Source organism: Volvox carteri (assembly GCF_000143455.1).
Source record: "Volvox carteri f. nagariensis unplaced genomic scaffold VOLCAscaffold_5, whole genome shotgun sequence".
In the NCBI taxonomy this organism is placed as follows: domain Eukaryota; kingdom Viridiplantae; phylum Chlorophyta; class Chlorophyceae; order Chlamydomonadales; family Volvocaceae; genus Volvox; species Volvox carteri.
Window position 1 is genome coordinate 357499 of NW_003307548.1, and position 770 is coordinate 358268.

The following is a 770-nucleotide window of genomic DNA, read 5'->3' on the forward strand; positions in this document are numbered from 1 at the left end:
TGTGTCCCACAAATGGTGGGTGGGTGGACGCGGAGTGCGTGTGCGTATATGTTTGCGTGTACCGATGTATGTATGCATGTGTGTCACGCGCGATGTCAGGTAGGCGCGAACCCCCCACTATCTGTAAGCCTGCTGCCGGACCTCTAGGGGGCCAGGAGGAGGGGGCTGCTGGGGGGGTGCTGCTGGGGGGTGCTGCTGGGGGGGGCTGCTGGGGGCCCAGGAGGAGGGGGCTGCTGGGGGGGTGCTGCTGGGGGGCCAGGAGGAGGGGGCTGCTGGGGGGGGGGTCCTGCGGCCCCGGGACGCCAAGTAGAGAACCGCACAACGACATGGTAGTTCGGCGGAGAAGGAAAAGGAGCGCTGCGTGCCTGTGGGGGGAGGCCGATACCGCGGAGCTGAAGTACAGGACCTAGGACGACGCAACAGAACCGCCAAGTGGGGAGGTCCTTCTCCGGCCCCTTTCCCCCTTCCGCCTCTCTCTCTCTCTCTGATATGCGCTCCAATCGTCAGTGGTTCGTCTTACCCCTCCTCTGCTTTCCCGTATACCCTACTGTGCCCCCCTCGACCTCCTTCCGGCTGCTCCCCCTGGCCCCCCTCCTCGCCACGTCCTGCAGAGGTCCGCCCGCGGCCCCGCGGACCAGGCAGTAGCTCCGGCAGCAGCTCCGGCGGCAGCAGTAGCGGCAGTAGTGGGCTGGGTGGGGGTGGAGCCGATGGCGGCGGCAGTGCGGTGTCCAGCAGCACCCGAGTGGGCGCCTCCAGAGGGGAGGTGGATG

The 770-nt window shown here is 67.7% G+C and overlaps 1 protein-coding gene across 1 annotated transcript in view; it reads left to right on the plus strand.

Moving 5' to 3' along the window:
* VOLCADRAFT_87299 (uncharacterized protein) overlaps nucleotides 1-770 on the plus strand; it is a gene marked incomplete at both ends in the record, with an annotated part of 35137 nt that overhangs the window by 14043 nt on the left and 20324 nt on the right. The window contains one exon of the mRNA XM_002947009.1: nucleotides 614-763. Coding sequence (XP_002947055.1) covers nucleotides 614-763 — 150 coding nt within the window. The remainder of the gene's footprint in view (nucleotides 1-613; nucleotides 764-770) is intronic.